Genomic DNA, 18,996 nt, shown 5'->3' with positions numbered 1-18,996 from the left:
AGACCTCGTTCTTTTTGCTTTTTGTAAACTCACAGTTTAGCCAGTGATATTTTTAGATTTGATTTTTTTATATGACTACTTTCGGCCCTAACCTGTTGTGATAAAAAGAATTCAAATGACACCATCCCGCCCCTTAGGGCTGGCATCTTTAATAGAACAAGAGAGCAGGTACACCGTCGTTTCCGTTGCTCCATTCCCTCACAAATTAGCCTAGCTCAACAAGTATCTGAAACCAAAAAGTTAATTTGACAGGTCTTGTTTTCCTGACGATTGTTATTACAACACTCTGAACATATACTTGTCTTTTAATGGAGATGTTTCTTTGAAGGCGACGATCCCGAGATCGTAGCTTTATATTTGGAAGTTGCTCCTGCTGGTCGAGTTCGCCCGGCCAAGATGCATCATTCAACGAATAGCTCGCGCTTGTAGCCTTGGAATTGTTTTACATTACAAAAAGCCGGGAAGCAAAAAATAAAGTAAAACAAAGGGCAAATGGACACAGATAGGTATAAACTATGTTATTAGGTAAAAAGAGCAGAGCTACTTTTCGAGCGAAGATGAATCGACGAGGTGAGATCACTATGGCGCATGCCATTTCCAACGCTCGAGACATGCGAATCGGGCCGCGGTCCGCGGGTCGCGTGTTTGAAACCCCTGATTAGGTGGACGAACTGCTGTCGATCCTGTAAATAAGAATTAAGGTGCAACGCGACTCTTGGTTAGTATGATTCTGAACCAACAGATGGCGGTGGGATCGCCTTCCAGGCCTGTACATCAATGCGAGAAATCGTGTGTGGTGGCGCTTCGATACAGTGGGGTATTTTTCTATATCCTGAATTTGGCATCCCTGGTCTCTTGCTTGTTTTTCTCTGCACGAGCTTTCTTCGGAACGCGCACGGCTGCGCCAGTTCTCGTGCAAGGGGGCCAGTTGCCTACGCTTTGAGCTCACGTCTCCGTCAAATGTGGGCAGAACAAGACGCGAAAATCGTCCTGAGCCAAATGGCGAGACACGTGCACAACAAAACCACCGACGCGTTGAAAAATATAAAATTGCCTGTGCGCCGTTATCGGAGATTTCAGAGGCCATTTACACATACTTCAATGTGGTCAGATTTATATTGTCACGAATGAAGGTAACGAGAGGACGAACAGTGAACTGAAAAATAAAGGTTTAATCGGCGAACAGTGCCAAACAAAAAAAAAGTAAAGAAAGAGCGTCGATGCAGCAGAAAATCAGGCGGCGATTCGGCAGCGTAACAGAGAGCAAGAGCGAGACTGACTCGACAAGGTCGCGGGCAGCTGCTTATCTACAGTGCGTCACTAATTCGAAAGTTAGGCAAAAAAGGTTCGAGCGTCGCGCGCTCGGGGCGAGGATGAACTGGCGCTTTCAAGAACAAGAAAGCAGGGCGAAAGTTACGTCTGGTACAAGAATGAACGCGAATCTTTTAGACCTCCGTGACCAAGCCTTGCTTTCTCGGCTCTGTGGGCGTCAATATGACTTGCCGGCCCTTTTGCCGTGCATGTGCTCTTTGTGAATTTCCAGGAAAACGTGATGACGTGATAGGCTTGGGTTTCCAAAATTATAGCTTGAGAAATTAACTACCTAGAAAATCAAAACAAATGAACTATTTCTTGGGCAGTCTGGTGCATCGCTTAGGTAGCTGGGTGTTTATTTTGACCAAAACCACGAGATTCAAAAACACAAAAAATGACACTCAGGTTTAGATGGTGAGTTTGGTAAACCCAAAGCAGAACTGGTGCGGAAGTCATAATAAAAAAAATTATGAGGTTAAAATTTAACTCGCAGCAATAAATGATAAGATTAATTTTAAAACGAATCCAGTGATAAATGCAATGACTGGCCAGGCAAAGATTCTGGGTCTGTGGACAGCTTTTGCACATAGTTTAAACAATGTACAGGGTGTCACAAAAAATAAGAAAAAAATACCGGCTTTTTATTTACCAAAAGAATAAACTTGGCATCGCCGAAGCTTCATTCTCCACCCAAAGGTAGCGCTGCAGTTCACAACCAGATATCAAAGTTTCAGCCCTATCCGATACGTTATTCAAAAGTTATAAGTGATCTTCTGAAAATTTCAATGGGAAAATGGCGGCCGACAAAGTTTTCGAATATATAGGGCTCTATGCCACCAGAAACCGAAAACGGGCCAAAAATGGGCTCCATTTTCCCATTAAAATTTTCACAAAATCACTCATAACTTTTGAATAAGGTGTCCGTTCGGAATGAAACTTTGGCATCTGGTTGTGACCTAGCGCTGCCTTTTGGCGTAGAATAAGCGTTAGGCGATGGTAGTTTTATTTTGCGGTAAGAAAAAAACTGAAAATTTGTTTGGTGACATAGTGTGCCGGTCTTAATTTGGTGATTTATGCGCACAAATAGGGTGTGCATAAATAAAAAAGATGCAAACGGGTAGAGTTTGACGTTGTATAAAATATAGTGTAAGCACGCACATGGAACGCGGATTATGAATGAAACAGCCCTACATTTTACACTAGCGTTGAGCGTATCGAAAGTTAAGGGTGCACCAAAAGCTAAAGCTTGTACACATATACTGCTCAGACCGTTATGTTTGAATGCTCATGGTACTTTATTACCCTCAGATTTGGTGTAAGTTGTCTCATGATTGCTTATAACAGAAAGAAGGAAACATTCTAACTCTGGGTTGATAGAAAAAATGAAAGCCGTTTACAACTCCCTGTAACACCGAATTGGAGCGCAGCTCATTTTTCCGCTAGATTTATCGGGAAAATTTTTCCGCTAGATTTAGCGGGGAAAATTTTCCGCTAGATTTAGTTGGGAAATTTTTCCGCTAGATTTAGCGGGGAATATTAGGGAGTTTTCGTAGACCGCGCTGCCCCCTCCGCTAAGCGTTCCGCAACGAAAAAGTTGCTACTGCGCCTGCGCGCCGATGGCCTTGACTGTGGAGTTTCCGCTATCGTAGCGGGTTGCGGAGGGCCTTGCGGGACGGCGAAGACGATCTACGAAAACTCCCTATTTACCGCTAGATTTAGCGGGGAAATTTTGCGGCTAGATTTAGCGGGGAATGTTTCCCGCCAGATTTTTCCGCTAGATTAAGCGGAGGAATTTTTCCGCTAGATTTAGCGGGGAAATTTTTTCGCTACATTTAGCGGGGAATTTTTCCCGCTAAATCTAGCGGGGAAAAAGTTTACGCTAGATTTAGCGGAGAAATTTTTCCGCTAGATTTAGCGGGGAAATTTTTCCGCTAGGTTTGGCGGGGAATTTTTCCGCTAGATTTAGCGGGGAATTTTTTCTGCTAGATTTAGCGGGAAAATTTTTCCGCTAGATTTACCGGGGAAATTTACCCATAATGCACCGCGCGGTTACGCCGACGGCGACGGCGACGCCGACGCCGACGCCGCTCAAGCCCGAAACGGGCCCCTAAGAGCTGCGCTCTAAAATTCCACCTGCTGACAGCTACTAATTATCTTGGCGCCGATTATGAGTATTCACTGCATGCCAACGGTCGCGTGCTTAGAACGAGTTTTTCCCACGTGATTTCGTCCAATTGCAATTGTTTTTGACAAACAACAATGTTTACTCAGGCAAGCGGTCACTTGTGAGGCTTAAAATATTTTGTATTGATTGTGGCACACACACTTGGCAAGTTGCATAATTGTAAACAATGAGTTTTCTTCTTTTTTTTTTTTTTTTTACAGTCCGCGAAGTAGAATGCTCCTGGGTTACCTTGGTCTCTAATGCGTGTAGCGCACAAAAGAGCACGAAATGAACCGCAGTGGGAAACGAAAACAATAATGATAAACAAACATTTCGTCGTTTACCCTGAGACTGGGTTTTTTTTTTGAAGAGCAGAAGTAACAGAAAAACAGACAGGTCTCAAACTCAGCTACACGTTTATTCCAACAACTTCCTCTTATATAGTTCGTTTTCGTCGTCAACAACCAATCACATACGACTTGTCCTTTGCACCGTGACTTTACAGGTTCCACTCTATCACAAAAGAAGCGGACACTCCCAACGTTTCCAAGTGAAAAGGTTGGGAGTGTCCGCTTCTTTTGTGATAGAGTGGAACCTGTAAAGTCACGGTGCAAAGGACAAGTCGTATGTGATTGGTTGTTGACGACGAAAACGAACTATATAAGAGGAAGTTGTTGGAATAAACGTGTAGCTGAGTTTGAGACCTGTCTGTTTTTCTGTTACTTCTGCTCTTCAAAAAAAAAACCAGTCTCAGGGTAAACGACGAAATGGTTGACTTCCACCAGCTAGACTGTACTTTGACTTTTTTTCTCGTCAATGATAAACAAGCGTGTTATCACGCGAAAACTGAGGGCATTGCACATATACAGAAGGTAAGCTTTGTTTCACTATATACATTACCAGCAAAGTATTTGGTTTTATCGTGCGAGCGAAGCGAAACATACCAGTGCGAGCATACTGCCTTGAACTACACTTCCAGTGAAGAAGCGCACCATTCAAAGCATCGAGCTCGCTTTTATAGCTTTTGGTGCGCTCAAACCTTTGAAAACATAATTATAAATAATTATATTATTTCAATGTGTTTATTAAGTGCGCCTACGTGCGTGTGTGTGTGTGTGTGTTTCTTTTGTGTTTTGCGTTCACGTGCCAATTTCTTAGTTGTATAATATTTTTCCAGAAGTCCGACAACTATAGTCTGTATAGTACAAAGATGTAGACAAAAAAAAAAACGAACACGAACACGCGAACACATATTAAAAATGCAATGTAATGGTGCATTCAAAATTAGTCGTTAGCTTTTTAAAGAGCAGCAGTTTCGTAGGGCGACATTGTCACCCCCTGAAGATTATAAAAAGTGCAGTACAACTGTTAGCTCGGTGTCTTTAACGTGCATTACGCAGTATATCTGGTACACGATCGCTCGACGGTAGGATGCAGATGGGCGATTGAACCCAGGGTTCCTGCTAAAGCGCCTTGATAAAGGCGTTTTTTACAAGTACCTCCAACCATTGTTGTGGAAACGCGCAAGACACGTGCCACGAGTGGGTGCTCCACCGCCAATCTCTTTCAGGGGCCAGTCATTTTAGTGCTGCTTCGCCATTTGCCTCCAAGGGCTGCTCAAGACACGGGCCTCGTGCACCTTTAAGGTTATTTGAAAGACCAACGCAAACACATCGAGGGGATTTACCGCCGTATTCAGAAACCTCACTCAAACTACACTCAAACTGAAGGGCCCCTCCACTTCCTCGAGGAAGGCGTGAGGGCCGGCGCTGGCCAATCGCGACGGCGGATCCCTCCTCGCGATTGGCCAGCGCCGGCCCTCGCGCCTTCCTCGAGGAAGTGGAGGTGCCCTTCAGTTTGAGTGTAGTTTGAGTGAGGTTTCTGAATTCGGCGGTAAGTCCCTACAGGTTCTGCAACGTGAGCTCCGTGCTTTGAACGGAGCTCGCGCTCGAGCATTTCTCCACGTGCTCTGATCTGCGGTGCCACAACACACTCGGCCAACGATCCCCACCGCACTTGGTTTAGCGACGGCCGGACTGGAAGCTCGCGCTCTTTTTCTCTTCTTACGGCCTTTGCAATCGCCCGGGAGTCAATGGCATTTTTTCTCCGTATCTAGTTCACTTGCTTGCCGCCAGGGGCGCAAGCAACTAACTAACTAACTGTGACTGCGCGAAAGTGACGGTTGGCGAGCTTTGGGCACACGTGCTAACCACCTCTCCTTCGCTGTTGTCTTTTTTTATTTCGTTTTTCTTTTTTTCTTTTATTGGCGTGTCTTACAAGACTGTCGATACAAAGAGATTGTACCGCAAATATACATACATACCTAACCCCACTCGAAGAATCTTTTCGAGCTGCTTTGCGGTAGTGTTCGAGCTTCGCAGGTTGTTGTTTTGGCAACAGTTTATTGAACTTCGCTTCGATTTAAGTCACTCTACCGACAGGCAGTGTCGTCAGCAAACTGCGTTCCCCTGTGACGAAAAATCGGCTGGATATGTGCACAAGCCCTCGAAAAAGCACTTTAGGCTGTAATATGCACTGTGCGAAAATCGTACGGACTACTACACCCTCGTCTAGAGCAGCTGACCGACTTCATGTGCGGATTATGAAATGATTATGCAGACCACGGCAATAGATAGATTGGGCCTGCTTACATTTCACGAGAGTGTACGAATTATTTATCTTTTAAAGTTCCTCCACGTAGAAGGGGTCCGTCTCCTCCTGTTTTTGGGTTACAACGGGAACGGAGGTAAAGACGAGTACAGTTTTTCCGCAATTGCATTCGCTGTCTCTACGTACTACTTTTTACTCCCGAAACTCTCGGAGATGTGCGTCGAATATTCACCGTTTTGGGCTCATCAGAAGCGCATTAGGTGGTGGCTGAGGGTCTAAACGTAAGGATCAGGTGTCCAAGGCTGTAAAAATCTCGGCCGCGAATTGCGACAGCGCTGAGATACACTGTCAGACGCGCTCTGTGCAAACGGCAAATGGTAGCCCAGGGGTGAGGTGACAGCGCCCCCCGCGAATTGCGGCGGGAGGTGGCGATTGCGCCGTAAGGCCGTAAGAAAATAGTAGGTCTATATTAACTGAGGCCGTTATTATCCCTCTTTTTTGCATAGAACCGACAGTTTACCAATTCAATTACGTTTCGGAAACACTCCTGTTGCTACAATGAGGTTAACTATATAAGGTAAGCAAGGCGATATTAGGTCAATGACGAACTCTACAGGGCGAGCTTAAATATTGTCAAACTCAGTGCGGCTGCTATTTTGGTTGCATAAATTTAGGGATCACCTCAGCACTATTTGCAGGATTTCTGAAAGATGCATGGCTATTTTTGAGCGGAAAATAAAGCGACTGTGTAACTTGTGCCAGATATGACTTTATCTTTTATATGCGTAAAACAGTTATTGAACTCACTGGCTATGACATATCACTCAGTTGCTGATTACCTCTTAGAAGGCCCTGGATCGGTGCAGGTGGCAAATTTGGACCCAGTGCTGATTTAATTTTTTTTCAAATAATTTGTCTATTATTATTGGCAGTGAAAAATGAATTTTTGAAATACTCTGCTTTTGCACAACATAAGGTTTTGATTAGTTTGTTATGAAAAGACTTGAAAGTCTTACGGTCGTTTAGATCTAGTGATCTTTAAGCATTTGATCTAAGACGTTCTTTATGCGAATTCATTTCTGTAAGTCAGGAGTAACCCATGGTTTACGTTTTCTTTTTAAACCTTACAGTTTTGCAGGGAAAGTGATGCGCATACAGACATACAAAGTACTAAAAAAAAGCATCATATGAATCATTGGCATCACTTAAATCAAACAAAAAGTTCCAATTCGTAAGGGATAGTTGCTGTCGAAATGCATTTAAACGATATGAGGAAATATCTTGGCATGAGCGAATATTCTTGCAATCGCTTTTAAGTTGTGCTTCCCCGCTATGCGAAACCATAATGGAAGGTGATCGCTTATTTTGGACGTTATAATTCCCGACTTGATCTTTTCAAAATCGTAGTTTGTAAAAAAAAATGAAAGTCTGGGTCAATGCTGTAATTCATGTTGGTTCATTTTTTTACATTGAGATATCTGTTGGATTTCATAATGAGATCCGTTTCTCTTTTCATATCGGTCTCACCTGACATATCAATATTAAAATCCCCGCCACATACTAAGTTGTATTTGCCTTAATTCACAAAGGCCAAGAACGTTTCTATAAAATCCAAGTATGTCTTATATTTACTACCAGCATTCCTGGACACGGTCTTCTTGCACCCTCTCTTGGCTATTCTCAGCCAAACGCAGTAAAATGATAATTTCAGCCAAACTACTGCAGACATCCTAAAGTTCCCCGGGATGTCTATAGACGGCACTAATACACTTTTACTTGATACCTACTTGAACCTCAGGATTGTATACTTTTTATTCCTGGGCCCGATATAATATTGTTGCATTGGGTCCTATGGGGCACTTCGACAAAATTTTAAATTTCTTCTCACTGAAATGAAGAACCGTAAAGTTCCCGAGGAACATAATAGCTGCTGACTCATAGCACACACCGCAGTTAAAATTTCGGTATTTTAATTAATACTTTTTATTCCTCGAGGCTCCAATTCGGCCCGCTTTTGGCCCCTCTAAAGTTAGCACTCCGCCGTGCACCAAGAAGCTTGCGGCCAAGCTACCTTTACCGAGGCTTATCGAAAAAAAATATTTGTACGATGCGTTTGTGACAGCATGTTGACTAAGAATGTGGCGGTTATTATATGACTATATAATAATTAGATCTTTACAATCAAAATTTGTGCCCTGGATTTCAAATATAAGCAATTCTTATGTAGGGTCAGAAAGACTTGCATTGTACATATTTTGCTTTGAATTTGCCTGTGTACGTAAAGTTTTAGCTCGGTTACAGACACAAACTGCAGAAAATTCTTTCAGGCGAGTATAACTAGAAATAACTAAAAATATAACTAGAACGGCGCGCCGCTGGCCGTTTGATTGTGTGTCTTTTTATCCATCTTATTTTATTGATACATATATACGCTTATAAATAAAGAACACAACGGCGACGACGTTGAGAAGATGGCACACCGGGCGACGGCGGTGCCTCAATCTAAGCCCTGGGCCTCGGTTCCTCGGAGGCGGCAGCTTCTACTTTGACTAAGCTACCTCCTTCGCCTGATGCTTCGAGACCAGTGGACCCGAGTGCGCAACAGCGCCACCATGTTCCTGGGGCTCCTTCATGCACCAATCGAACGGCGTGCCAGATCCCCATGGCTCGCTACTGACCCGTCCAACCCACCTCTACGAAATCTGGACTTTTGCGAATCGGACTGCCATCCTCTCCAATACCAACAATACAATCCGTGCCGTCGTCACCATACATGTATATACTCATCACATTATCATGTTCATTAGACGCGGCACCGCGGGCCTCCATGGTACGGGCTGCTGCCTTTCCGTGGTGCCGCGGATCTCCAGAGCCAAATTAATGAAGACTAAAAACCAAGGACTAAAGACAAAATGCTTTGCTGACCAAAAGCCGGTAGCGCCTTAAAAGAAAGAACAATAGTGTTTCCTCGTTTAGAGGATACACATTCCAAAACTACACCATACTAGTGGCGAACATCACTGAAATAACATACGCAATACAGAAAATAACAGATTGTCTCTTGAATGCAAAACGGCAAAATACACATATTGGGCAGATTTTTTTGTTTCTAAAAGCCAAATTTAGAAACCTAAACTAAACTAGTGTTTGCTGAAACTCGGTGCATCGTTTTGAAAAAGTATCAGACGAAAACACCACGCAACACATTTGGCGTTGTGTCACACCTCGAGACACGCCGGCGGTCGGTGCACTGGCGCACCGACCGCCGGCGTAGCACTACAGTGTAGTAGCACTGCGCGTAGTTGTGAAATGTCTGCGACTGATGATGATGATGATAGCTTATTTGCCAAAATAAGAAGACTCGGCGGGGACCTCCCCTCCGTCAGGGCTCACTTCGGCGCTGTAGGCGTTCTGTCTAATGCAAATGAGTGGAGTGGAATGTATTCCCCCAAGTAAAGTATTTGGCCAGACGCAAACGGTGAAAAGGGTGGGAGGCCGGAGAGATGCACAGGAGAGGAGGTTCAGATAGGCGGTCGCGCACTTCGAATTCTCCGTTTACCATGCTCTAGGGTGCCTACATGTCTGTCAGTCTGAGGGTGAAGACATCCATTGTTGCCCTAAATGTGCCAGCGCGTGACGCTCTCGCACACTCGGTGCGTAACTTGGGCGGTAAAATGGCGTCTATGCATTAGCCAAAGTAGAGTGTACTAGAAGAGACGAGTGGGGCCACCGGAGTGGCTATTTAGGTACCTCCGCATGTGGAAAAAACCGGCCAATCCAAGCCAGTTCGCTCGTAGCGCCCTCTCGGACGCTACGAGCTTCGCTACGGACGAAGTGGCTTGGATTAGCCGTTTTTTATGAAAAACGCGTTTCGTTCCAAACCCAAGCTTGACCGGCACACTGGTGAAGGTCATAGATGCAATAGAACACTGGACTATATTTTTATACAACCGAGGCGTCAGTCGTCACGTACATAAAGTCACCGCGACCTGACTTGTTGTCACAACGCCATGCGACATCAGGACGACGCCTTGACGCCAACGTCGACGTTGACAACGTGCGTAACACGACATCAAGACTGCGTTCTCACGTCATATTGCGTTGACAACGACGACGATGTCAACGTTGACGTTGATGACGACGACGACAAAGTCACGGGACGTCAAAATGACGGCGTCCTTGTCATTTGACGTCATAAGGACGCTTGGTGTCAGTTCGTCGACGTCGTTGTCGACATGACGCAACTCGATGTCACGAAGACGTCCCGATAACTTCAGGACGTCGACGTTGACGTCATCGTCGACGACGTTACACAACGTCAGGACTTCGTCGTGACTGCGCGTCGACGCTGATGCTGGCGAAGGCGCCGACGTTACACGCCGTCAAGGCTTAGTTGTAACGTTAACGTTAACATTGACGCCAGGACGACGTTAACGTGACGTCATAGCGATGTTTGACGTAGCGTGGGGCGTCGACGTCAACGCCGGCATCGACGACCAGGTCCACGTCGTCCTCGACGCTGCGTGCGACGTCATGACCGCGTTGCAACGGCGACTTAATAGGGAGTTTTAGAATAGCGCACGCTAAAGCGTTGCGATTAGAATGCAATTAAATGCAAAGGTGCAAGCGAGCTGGACAAGAATGGTGACGATAATCCATGGAGAAGGGGAACAAGAGGGACAAAGGACAACCACAAATCCCCAAACACAGCTAGGTGACTGGTGAGCGACCCGAAAAATCCGCCTGGTCCGGGTATCGAACCCGGGTCCTCTCCATTACAGGTGGAGAGGTCCCGGATTCGACCTTTCCACCTGTAATGGAGAGGTCTCGGGTTCGATACCCGGACCAGGCGGATTTTTCCGGTCGCGCACGCGTCACCTAGCTGTATTTGGAAATTTGTGTGTGTCCTTTGTCCCTCTTGTTCCCCTTCTCCAGGGATTATTTTCATCATTAAAGCTTTGCGTTCGCAAAGAATAGCGTCGTCGCCACTGCGCATGCTCCGAACGCAAACCAGGTTTTGCACTTTGCGTGCGCAATTTTTGCGTGCGCTATTTCTTGGAAATAGCGTGCGTACGCAAAGAGTCTTTGGGCTTCTCCAAGGAGGATTCGTGATGAGAAGTTGGCTAAAGCAAAGACGAGCAGAGCTAAACAATGGCGGCTTCCAGGATTATGTCGGCGGCTGCTTTGGCTGCGACATCGGCGGCATCCTCGCGACTGCGATTTTCAATACACAATGTACTCGGTTTGGCAACGATCACCGGCAACTTCATGCTTGCTACGCGCGAACATTTCTCGGCGAAGGTACGATGTGCGAAGGTCAGTACACTAGACCTCTCTTGCCGAGGCGACGCGAGCGGGCACGCCCGGTCAGCCGCTCGCGTCGGATTTTCATGTTTAAAATCTAAAATAATACTCTGAACCAAAAGACTTGTTTGTTTCTAAAGTTACAGCATTTCGTGTGTGAAATAAAAAGTGTGACTGTATCTTGGTGGCGTCGCAAGCGCGAGCTGCTTGGGCTTTTGCGTCGCGACGGAGAAACGCTATTCAAAACCTCTCCTGCGTCGCGTGCGCTAATACAAGCGCTAAATTTAGCGCTAGGGTGCGCTAAAATTGCGTACGTTATTCTAAAACTCCCTAACGTCGCGTAACGGCGTTGTCCTCAACGCGATGTCACGACCGCGTTACAACGGCGACTTGATGTAGCGAAACGGCGTCGTCCTCGACGCGACGGGATGTCACGACGGCCTTACGATAGCATAAAGACGAGGACAACGAGAGTAGAGCACAGGACAAGCGCTGACTATCAACTGAAGTTTTATTAAAAACGGCTCAAACAAGAAAACACCACAAAGCCAACCAACGCCGGAACAACCAATGGCGTGTCGCTTCCATGCATCTATAAAATCGGCCTCTTTTTTGTGAAGATAAACCGAAGGCTGGCTGATGCAGTGCCCCGAGCCAGCTTTATCGATAACATGCGCTTCCAGCACCTCTCTTTGCACCTTTGCACTATATCGCACGCAGCAAAGGTGGCGCTGCGATCGAAGTGGCTTGGTTTCACTTGATCGCTTTCTACATTTTGAGGCGCAACTGAAAGCATGAACAGAGCCTGTAGCTCGTCCCACTCGTACTTCCTTGTACACTCTAGCCAAAGCTACGCGCTCGAACTGAGTGACACCAGTATGCGCGCGCTTCAAAATGCATAAAAAAACGATTGGGCGAAAAAATGACTGAGATGTCACCACTCAAGCAAAAGAGCGCGTGTGTATGTAGGCACTCTATCTTGCTCTAAAGTTCCTCTATAGGCTCCTTACCCGGTCATTCACACTGGGAGCGGATCCGCGTTCGCAAAGCGGTTGCGAACGCGGTTGTATAAAGATCCAGTGCAATTGCATGCGCACTCGATGAAATCAAGTGCGCGTGCAATTGTACTGGATCTTTATACAACCGCGTTCGCAACCGCTTTGCGAACGCGGATCCGCTTCCAGTGTGAATGAGCGGGCGGGAGCCAGAGAGAGAGAGAGAGAAGCGTTGTGATAGAGGTTGGGGGGGAAAGGAGAGAGCCAATAGTGTATGCGCACTGGGCGCTCGGGAGCCAGAGTTGCGCGTCTGTTTCCCACGTGCCGCCGCGCCGCTATTCGCCGAGATCCGATCACGTGAGGAGCCGGATCAAGTGCCGTGCAGGAAAGTAGACGTTGCACGCGCCCCGGCGTACGTTCCCCTGCTTTTGAGCGCGCCGCGCGCCTCGAACGCGCGGCGCCGCTATTCACCGAATTCAGTCACGTGACGAACGGGATCGACATGCCGTGCAGGAAAGACGGCGCCACGGAGGTGAACGCGCAACCCTGGCTCCCGTAGGAAGCATACAGGAACTCTATGTTGCTCAAGGTTGATACGCCACGTGTCGTGAGAATCGGGAACTAAAACAGCGAGTCCCAGAAAGCTGGCCATGGGATGCAGATTAAGAACAGAGAAAATAGTGTTTTTTTGGTTGTTTTTTTTTGTTTTTTGTTTTTTTTAGCGCAGCATTATACTTCGTCTCACCTTACGATAGAAGCTACGGACCGCCAGATCCAATCACGAGCCACTTAAAAACTGCGTGGTATTTCGCTTCGATGCACGTATCGGCGCCCGCGTCTCGAATCACTAATGGGGAGGGGCGAACGGTAGTTCGGATTGAACAGCACTGAGTGACTCAACAATTTTACATTGCAAAGAAAGCTATGTCATACAGGCTCATTGCAGTGTCGAAGCTATAAAAATGATGCAGCGCTTTTGGACTTGAAGGATCATTCGTCCACACCTAACCAATGCCAAGCGTGTCATATTTTAGCTTGCAACGAGATTGGATCTTGCGGCCCGTGGCTTTGGCCTTTAGTCCATCGTAGGATGAGACGAAGTATAGTGCTCGTTGTCTTGCCTTTCGCATGTAAATTTTTATATTATCTCACAAGTTATGCTATTTTTTGTAAGCATACAGACACCTCCTTCCCGCGGCGTGCTGCGATTAAGGCGATGATTGTTACAATCCCGCAACGTGAAGGCATCTGACTCATTGTTATACCATGTTTCCGAGAGGATTATCACGTCAAAACTAAAACTCACTTGATGAAAAATATATATTCTATAGACGATTGCAAGCTGGGCGACTGGCCGCCGCCATGTCTCTGCTCGAGCAGGCATGCCCGTGCGATTACGAGCTTGCGAAAGCTACGTTCACCCGCGCGTTGCACGCGCTTGCACGCATGGGGCACCACTTGTGGCGCCATGCTTGCAATTGTCTATACTCCGTTTCACCCACATGAAGGCACCCTAGTTTCACCTTATGTCGTACCGCAGCGAAGGCTAGAAGCGCGAGCTCATAGCTTTGGCAGCTGCCCTCAGTGCACGAGAGCTTGTGCCGCCGAGATCTGCCCCAGAGCAAGGAGCTCGCTCTTGTAGCCTTTTCTGTGGTACATCATAAGGTGAAACAGAGTATATGTCATCACATTTGTTTCTCGCTGTCTGGCAATGTAGGGGGAATAACGTAAAAGAATGTTTCGGTTCATGTTGTAGATAAAATCTGAGCTCAGTAGGGAATAAATACCGAGTCTTTTCCATGATGAATCATTGGCTCGTGCTCGCTCAAAAAATTCTGATCTTTAATTTGTTATTTTTTCCACATCGGTCATGCTAGTACCACGGATCGCAACTGCCTCATTATCTTTAGGACCAAAACTTTTCCCACCAGACGACCAGAAAAAGTTCCAGCATACGGTTTTCTTTTTTGCGATTGCAGCGCCCAGGAGCCTTTATTTGAACTTATTGAATGCTCATTCACATAGCTATAGGGCTGCCCTGCCCGCCGTAAGCGACGTCCTTTGTTATTGACCTCTGTTTTTTGCCTTTTTGCAAGATTTTGACTCGTTTGGCTCGCTGCACGAAGCGAACAATTATGTTTCTGTTGTGGGATCTGAAGGTTGGGACACCATGGCATACATCGGTGTCCGAACATAAGATAGGCTCGTCGAAAGGTTCCCGATTCTTCTCACAACCTCATACACGTCGCCTGCTTCGGCTACACCGTTTATTTGAAGGTTTTTTACCTTTGATATTGATCGAATTTATAAACGTTTTTCACTTAACCTGCGGTTCTCAGCGGTTAGCTCTTCGTTCTTTCTCGAAAGTTGCTGCACTTCTTTTCGCATTTCCTTGAGTTCGTATTTAATATAATTTACTCTGTCGCAAGTTCCGTTACAATGTTTAACGCTTTCTTTCAAAGTCCTAAGGTCGGCCCTCAACTCCAGTTTCAGTTCGTCAAGGGCCTTCGCAACATCCTTGCCCTCTTTACTCATGTCGATAGGGAGACCAAAAGCATCACCGAAGGACACAAAAGTTACACACTTTCAAAACGGCGCTTTCAGCAGTTGCTGTGTTCGGCTGCTGTGCACAAGTTTTGAAATTCTTACCGCAAAAGCGGTGCTTACCTACGAGAATACAGTTGATTAGCACAGTAGTTTAAGATGCACTGCTGCCAGACTGAGGACTGGCCGGTGTGCTGGCTTCTTTTGTAGCTCAATCCCGTCGTCAGGGGCGCCCCGGCTAGGCCTGTGGCGCTGAAGATTGTGATGCACGTGACGAAACGGTAACTGGTCGAAATCTATTGCAGCAGAATCCGTGCATGGCAAGGGTTCTGCGAGAACACACTTGATTAGCACAGTACTTCAAGACGCCCTGCTGCCCGAACTCTCCTCTGCGCTATAAAATCAGCCGAAAGAAATCCGCGCCCATGCATAGAAGCTCTAACTTTCAACGAGTGTGCATTGGAGTGGCGAATTTAAGTTGATGCAATTTCAAGATATAGCTCCTTTCCCGTGAAAACTTTTTCAAACAAACTTGCCAGGGTTAACGACGGCCGGGTTTGCAGATGACAGAGTTAGCGATGCTTGTAACGCGTGGCGCCATCTTCCTATCGGCGCAGTGAGCAGACAGCAGGGTGCGATATCTGCGGGCTACCGTCATCTGCTCGTTGCTGATACGGCTGGTCGCCACTGCAACCGTGGTATCATTTTGTCTTAACGAGTCGTAATTGGTTGCAAGTCAGTCGGTCGTGTTCAGAACGCAAATATGTGAACCAGAATTTTTACTGCGATTCACTGCATCGCTGGTGGCACTACATCGGCGGAGGTGAGGACGGCAGACCCCTGTTCCGTTGTTGTAGTTCGCTCTGCACCTGACCAGTCGACAAAAACTCCAGCGATCACGACTTGTGACACCGTGACGACGGCGACACCTGCGCCCGCTTGGTATTTTAGCCGGCGCTTCTCCAACCAACCGCCAGGATCACGACGCGACGAGTAGCAGTATACGGTTAAACTCGGCTACTCTCGTGCCATTTCAGAAACGCTCCAATTATACTCCGTTTCACCTTATGATAAACCGTAGCGGACGTTACGGCTGATCCCAGCCAACGCAGTGCTCTGTACGTATGACGTGACAACGCACCCCGGCACCCCCCCCCCCCCCCCTTTTCCCGGAGTGTTACGTGATAGTCACACGGCATTGGATTGGCTTCAATGCGGAGCGCAAGTTCCTCTACTTATTTTGCAGGGGTTGTGGCGACGCCAGAATGACGAGCTCTGATTGGCTCTGATTGAAGGACAGTGGGTAGACCTCAAAGCCGCCTGCCTTGAAGTCTACCCACTATCTCTCAATCAGAGTCAAGCAGAGCCCGGCGTTTTGACGTCACCACAACCCCGGCAAAAGAAGCAGACGAACTTGCTTGTAGACTCCTCTGCGGTCCATTGTAAGGTGAAGCGGAGCATGATACAATGGGAGCTATAGGAGGGTATACAAATCAATAGGAGGCGCGTCCCACGGTTTCATAAGACAGACAAAAACAACGCCTTGACTGCTTGAGAACGACTACAACGTTCAAATACGTTGTGCAAGGTCTTCCGATTCGTTCCTTGTTGTGACGCGAGGCCGCTGCACTGCCCGAGTGGCCTATTCTACGACGTGCAATGGTCACTCGGTCGATTGCAATTAGTAACACTTTTTCTTTTCATATTTTGTTTTCTTTCTCGGCCCCTCTAGCCCTGCCACTTTTTCAAGGTTTTCCTTTAAGCGAAACGCAATTCTTTCGTAGGGTTTCTGGAAAACGTGATTTTCTACCGCGACACCTAATATTTTTTTTCTGTCCTTAAACAGCACGCTTGTTAGCCAAACTTCACGCCTGGGAACGTGGTAGTAGTTACCCACTGCACGGAAACTAGCAGTACACGTTTGCTTCTCGTTGTTCGTCAGTTATTTTCAAATCCGTGTTGCCGTCATGAAAGAAGCATACCTCGTAGAAATTCAGACACGTCCGGGAGTAGTTTAAACGATATAACCATATAAAAACCGGCAAGTGAACGTTCTTACAATCGTTCCCGGTGTTTCAGAGATTTTTTAAGCGTGACTCGGACTGCATTTCAGATTTCCAGAGAATGATCGCCACGTCCGATCTGTGGTCACTGACAACATAAGAAACGCTAGCGGGCCATGAAAAGTTACAACCATCTTGTTGTCTCTCGTGAGCCTACGCGATTGCGTCATTCGCTGATAAGAAAGAACAAATCACGAAGCAAAAAGTGCGAACCCAATAAGCCACGCCCCGGTGTCAGTGACTACAGCTAAGATAAACTGTATGTAAGTTAGGTATCTTACTGAAACCTTAGCTGTAACGCTAAGGCTTCCCGGATGTTGCTCTCTGCGTTGTCCCGTTCAGTGTGGCGAAAACTAACCCCACTTCGTTTTATTTCAGGTCAGCGTTTCGCCATGACAAAAATGAAGATCCTCGTGGCGAAGATGCTCCACAGGTACGACTTCGAGGCCAAGACTCCCCTCGACAGGCTGAGGCTGACGTGCGAGGTGATCGTCCGAGCCAAGGAAGGCCTTCATCTCTGGATCAAGAGGCGGTCGCCCAAGACGGCCAAGTGATTCCCCGCGCACTTTCCGCGGCGTCTCTGTACTCTAAAAAACGTTTGTACGTCTACTTCCACTCACAACACTCGGAGAGCCAATCAGCGCAACTTACGGAGGCAGCTCAGCGAATGACAATGCCGAAACATATGTTTAGACCAAAAAAACGCAGTCTGAGTTGTGACATTAAGCAATGCAAGCGTGACGTTTTGCATGGCTTAATGTCACAACTCAGACTGCGTTTTTTGGTCTAAACATATGTTTCCGCATATTCATTCGCTGAGCTGCCTCCGTACGTTGCGCTGCTTGGCTCTCTGAGTGTTGTGCGTGAAAGTAGACGCACAGACTTTTTTTAGAGATAGCGGGCCACACTTCGTTTCAGCTTATGGCCAGACGCAGCTGACTATACCAGGTAAAGTGGACCAATCATGGATCGTCATAAGTGCAAGTCGCTAGGCCTTTTCTGTTTGTGATTGGTGTATCGACTGATAGACCATGTTCAGGAGCATAGCGAACACCATTGTGGTGCGTTTTTGACACTCTCTGATTGGTCTCATCAGCTCGTAGCGTCGGCTGCGTCTGGACTTAATACAAAACCAAGTATAACTTGTCTTTTCACTCTCTAGCGTGCTGCGACAATCAGACATTTCGAAGATTCTAACCATCTCACGGTGTCAGAGGCCGATTGGCCAATCTTTTTAGCAGCGTCTCGGCGAGCGACAAAGCCCCCATGACATCTAGGAGGTGGTGTGCAAACGAGCCAAGTATGAAAAGGGTACCACACCTTTTTTTTTTTCTTACTTTTTTTTTTATTGCATCTCAGAGTCATCGCAAAACGAGCTGTCACTATTTCATCTCCGAATTGTTGCGTGCATGTTCACAAGTGTGGATTCATCTTCAAATGTTAAAAGATTGTCTCCTCTTTGTGCGCGCGTGAATCGATGAGCTCTTCGATATGGCTCTTCCTTTTGTTTTTCTTTGTTTATGCTGCAACCGAACGCCGTTCTCTTCTGTATAAGACATTCAATCTCGCAAGTACCGACGCTTTTCCTTTTATTTTCGCTTTGTGACCGATTCCGTTAAAAACGACACCGTCACGGCTAAGCAATTATACTCAAGTGTTGGCGGGTTTCCACTTGTGGATTCGCGGGCGGATCCACGCAGTTTCGGAGCCGGGTGGCGAAATCGACTCGCCGCTGGTGGAAAATCTGGACTTGGGTCCCGGACTGATCCAGATTTTTTCGTCAGCGACAAGTCTATTTCACCACCCAGATCCAAAACCAACTTCCCGCCTGCGCGGACCCGCCCGCGAATCCGCAAGTGTGAACGCGCCATTAGTCCGAACACAGCCGACGCTACGAACCGAGGGAGCCAATCAAACAGCTCCAAAAGTGCTTCGTCACGGCGCTCATCACCTTTGTGTATGTTATCACCGGCTAAACTAATCAAACACAGCAAAAACACAA

The 18,996-nt window shown here is 46.9% G+C and overlaps 1 protein-coding gene across 1 annotated transcript in view; it reads left to right on the top strand.

Moving 5' to 3' along the window:
- The window catches only part of LOC8029036 (cytochrome P450 4C1), a 38,767-nt gene extending 21,219 nt beyond the window's left edge, over positions 1-17,548 (top strand). Inside the window, exon 5 of the mRNA XM_042292689.1 lies at positions 17,373-17,548. Coding sequence (XP_042148623.1) covers positions 17,373-17,548 — 176 coding nt within the window. The remainder of the gene's footprint in view (positions 1-17,372) is intronic.
- The last annotated feature ends 1,448 nt before the right edge of the window (positions 17,549-18,996 follow it).

Source organism: Ixodes scapularis, unplaced genomic scaffold, assembly GCF_016920785.2.
Source record: "Ixodes scapularis isolate PalLabHiFi unplaced genomic scaffold, ASM1692078v2 PGA_scaffold3__209_contigs__length_174095766, whole genome shotgun sequence".
Classification (NCBI taxonomy): Eukaryota; Metazoa; Arthropoda; class Arachnida; order Ixodida; family Ixodidae; genus Ixodes; species Ixodes scapularis.
The sequence above is the reverse complement of the archived record's forward strand: the minus strand, read 5'-3'. Positions and strand labels throughout refer to the sequence as shown.